The 2,980-nt window shown below is 42.9% G+C and overlaps 1 protein-coding gene across 1 annotated transcript; it reads left to right on the forward strand.

Moving 5' to 3' along the window:
• The first annotated feature begins 937 nt into the window (after positions 1 to 937).
• Positions 938 to 1,543, forward strand: LOC133824995 (uncharacterized). Its single transcript, XM_062258003.1, has one exon. It carries the CDS (start codon positions 938 to 940, stop codon positions 1,541 to 1,543), a length of 606 nt encoding a protein of 201 aa, XP_062113987.1.
• Positions 1,544 to 2,980: the final 1,437 nt, after the last annotated feature.

A 2,980-nucleotide genomic window follows, 5' to 3' on the forward strand; every position in this document is an offset into this window, starting at 1 on the left:
CTGATTCCTCTTTCGTTCACTTTCTTTGTTGAGGGATGATTGTTTTTGTTCTCAATTATGTACTTCTAGTTGTTTTATGAACTTATGATTTTTCTTTTATCTTGTTGTAAGTTGTCTAGTTGTAGCTTGTATCTGTGTTTTAGAAATATTTAGTTGTTGAATCAAATGTTGGCTAGCTATCTTACTTGTGAAGTAATATTAGTACTTTATTCCCCCCAATCTAAGTATGAAGTCATTCAAGCTATTTATACTTAGATTTGTTATTTCTCTGCTTGTAGTGTTGTCGAGGGAAAAAAATGGTTGTGATAGGGGGTTGTGCTCCATAGAGCTGCCTACATACCCTTTGTAGGGATCAGGCCCAAATGTAGTTCTGACTCCCTGCATGATAGTGTCAGTATGTAGCTTGGATGAATATCTCGTAAGATCATTATCAAAGTAGATGATAGAAGACTAAGTATATATAAGGATGATACTTTTTTAGGTGGACAGTGTTCCAGCTGTTACTGATGTCTCGTCCATCTTGAGTTCGTAGCTTTTACGCTCCATGTCTGACTACCTTAGTGACCAAATAGGGACCTTCCTAGGTTGGGGTTGTTAATAATATAAGTTTTATTAATATATATGGGTAGTTTAGTCTTTTAGCCTCTCATTATTTTGGCTATATATTTTGTTGCTCTTGTACTCTTATTTTCATCTCTTTTGATATAATGAAAACCTAGCTCCCTTTTGATTCTCTCTCAAATCTCCTTTTGTCTATTTTGCAAAATTATCATGGTATCAGAGCAATGTTCTTGAGTATCCTCGATTTGGTTGCGCTAGGATTACAATCTCAGTTTTTAGGAATTTGGCTCTGTCTTTGGCTTTGATTTTGAGGTTTTCGCATCAATCTTGGGGATTTCGCACTTTGTTCTGTCTATTTGGATTTTGATTGTTCGTCATGGCTGGCGCAAAAGATGATTCGCTTCAGTCCATTAATGTGCAATTGAATGGGCAGAATTATTCGTATTGGCATTATGTTATGAAAAAATTTCTGAAAGGGAAACGTGTGTGGGGTTATGTTTCTGGAACTTCCACAAAACCGAAGGACGATAAGGATGAGAGCTTTGCAGAACAGTTGGATCTTTGGGATGCCAACAATTCAAAAATCATCACTTGGATCAACAACTCGTTTCAACAATCAATCGGTATCCAATTGGCGAAATATGAGATGGCGAAGGAAGTTTGGGAGCACTTAGAAAGGTTGTATACACAGTCTAATTTCGCAAAGCAGTATCAGTTGGAGATTGACATTCGGGCCCTTCAACAGAATAGCATGAACGTTCAGGAATTTTATTCTGATATGTCTAATCTATGGGATCAGCTTGCTTTGACTGAATCAGCGGAGTTACGGGCATTTGCCCCTTACATTGCTCGGAGAGACGCACAACGTCTGGTTCAGTTTTTTATGGCTCTTCGAGATGATTTTGAAGGTCTTCGTGGAACAATCCTGCATCGCAGTCCTCTTTCGTCGGTTGATTCGGTGGTTAATGAGTTGTTAGCATAAGAGATTCGCTTGAAGTCTCGTGTTGATAAAGGGGGGCGGAAAAGGGGATTCTTCCTTCTCCGAATCCCTTTGTCTTTGCAGTTCCTCATCGGCCAGCCTCCAACAATCAACACAAGACTCAAGCCAAGGTTGGCTACGACGAATGCAGTTTTTGCAAGCAAAAGGGACATTGGAAGGCTCAATGTCCCAAACTGTTGAACACGGCGCAATCACCGAATCAGTCTCCTCACTGGAAATCTGGCAACTAACCTCATTGACCTCTTCATTCTATGTCTTTGAACATGGCAGCTATTGTTCCACCTGCAGATTCTAGAAGCATTCCTAGTACCTCGATTGATACACTCACAAAGCAGTTTTAGAAGTTCATTGCCTCGCAGCCACATGCCATGTCAGCCTCCTCACACATAGGTTTGCCTTCTAGTAGTACACCAGGTATATCTTCCTCTATATGGGTCCTTGATTCTGGAGCTTCACATCATATGTCACCTAATTCCAATTCCTTCATGTCCATTAAATTAGCACCCTTTGTATCTGTGACAGTCAGAATCCCGTGATCCGTAAGGGGAAAGACCGGGTAAGCTGTGGAATCCCACACCGCCTGGGGAAGGTCAAGTGTGATGATTCTAAGACTGGGGAAAGACCGGGTAAGCTGTGCAATCCCACACCGCCTGGGGAAGGTCAAGTGTGATGATTCTAAGACTGTGTAGGTATGGGACTACACAGTTGAAGAGGGCTTAAATGGATTGATGGGTACTACCTATATCAAGAAGATGCATCTTCTTTTCGGTAGCCCATCACTTGAGAACTCTAAAGTTAAGCATGCTTGACCTGGGGTAATCTAGGGATGGGTGACCTCCTGGGAAGTTTTCCTAGGAAGCATGTGAGTGAGGACAAAGCACGCTGAAAAGACTCGTGTTAGTTTGTAAGGCCAGTCGTCATTCCAGAAAGCAGCCATAGTGACGTGGGGCGTCACAAATGGTATCAAAGCCTTGACCCAACCGGAAGTGTGGCTGACGGGGACGTCGGGCCCATAAGGGGGGCTGATTGTGACAGTCAGAATCCCGTGATCCGTAAGGGGAAAGACCGGGTAAGCTGTGCAATCCCACACCGCCTGGGGAAGGTCAAATGTGATGATTCTAAGACTGTGTAGGTATGGGACTACACAGTTGAAGAGGGCTTAAATGGATTGATGGGTACAACCTATATCAAGAAGATGCATCTTCTTTTCAGTAGCCCATCACTTGAGAACTCCAAAGTTAAGCGTGCTTGACCTGGGGTAATCTAGGGATGGGTGACCTCCTGGGAAGTTTTCCTAGGAAGCATGTGAGTGAGGACAAAGCACGCTGAAAAGACTCGTGTTGGTTTGTAGGGCCAGTCGTCATTCTAGAAAGCAGCCATAGTGACGTGGGGCGTCACAGTATCTGTCATGACCGCTGA

This window comes from Humulus lupulus, chromosome 1, assembly GCF_963169125.1.
Source record: "Humulus lupulus chromosome 1, drHumLupu1.1, whole genome shotgun sequence".
Lineage (NCBI taxonomy): Eukaryota > Viridiplantae > Streptophyta > Magnoliopsida > Rosales > Cannabaceae > Humulus > Humulus lupulus.

Coding starts and splice junctions, on each gene's coding strand:
- LOC133824995 (XM_062258003.1), top strand. CDS start 938: ATGGCTGGCGCAAAAGATGATTCGCTTCAGTCCATTAATGTGCAATTG.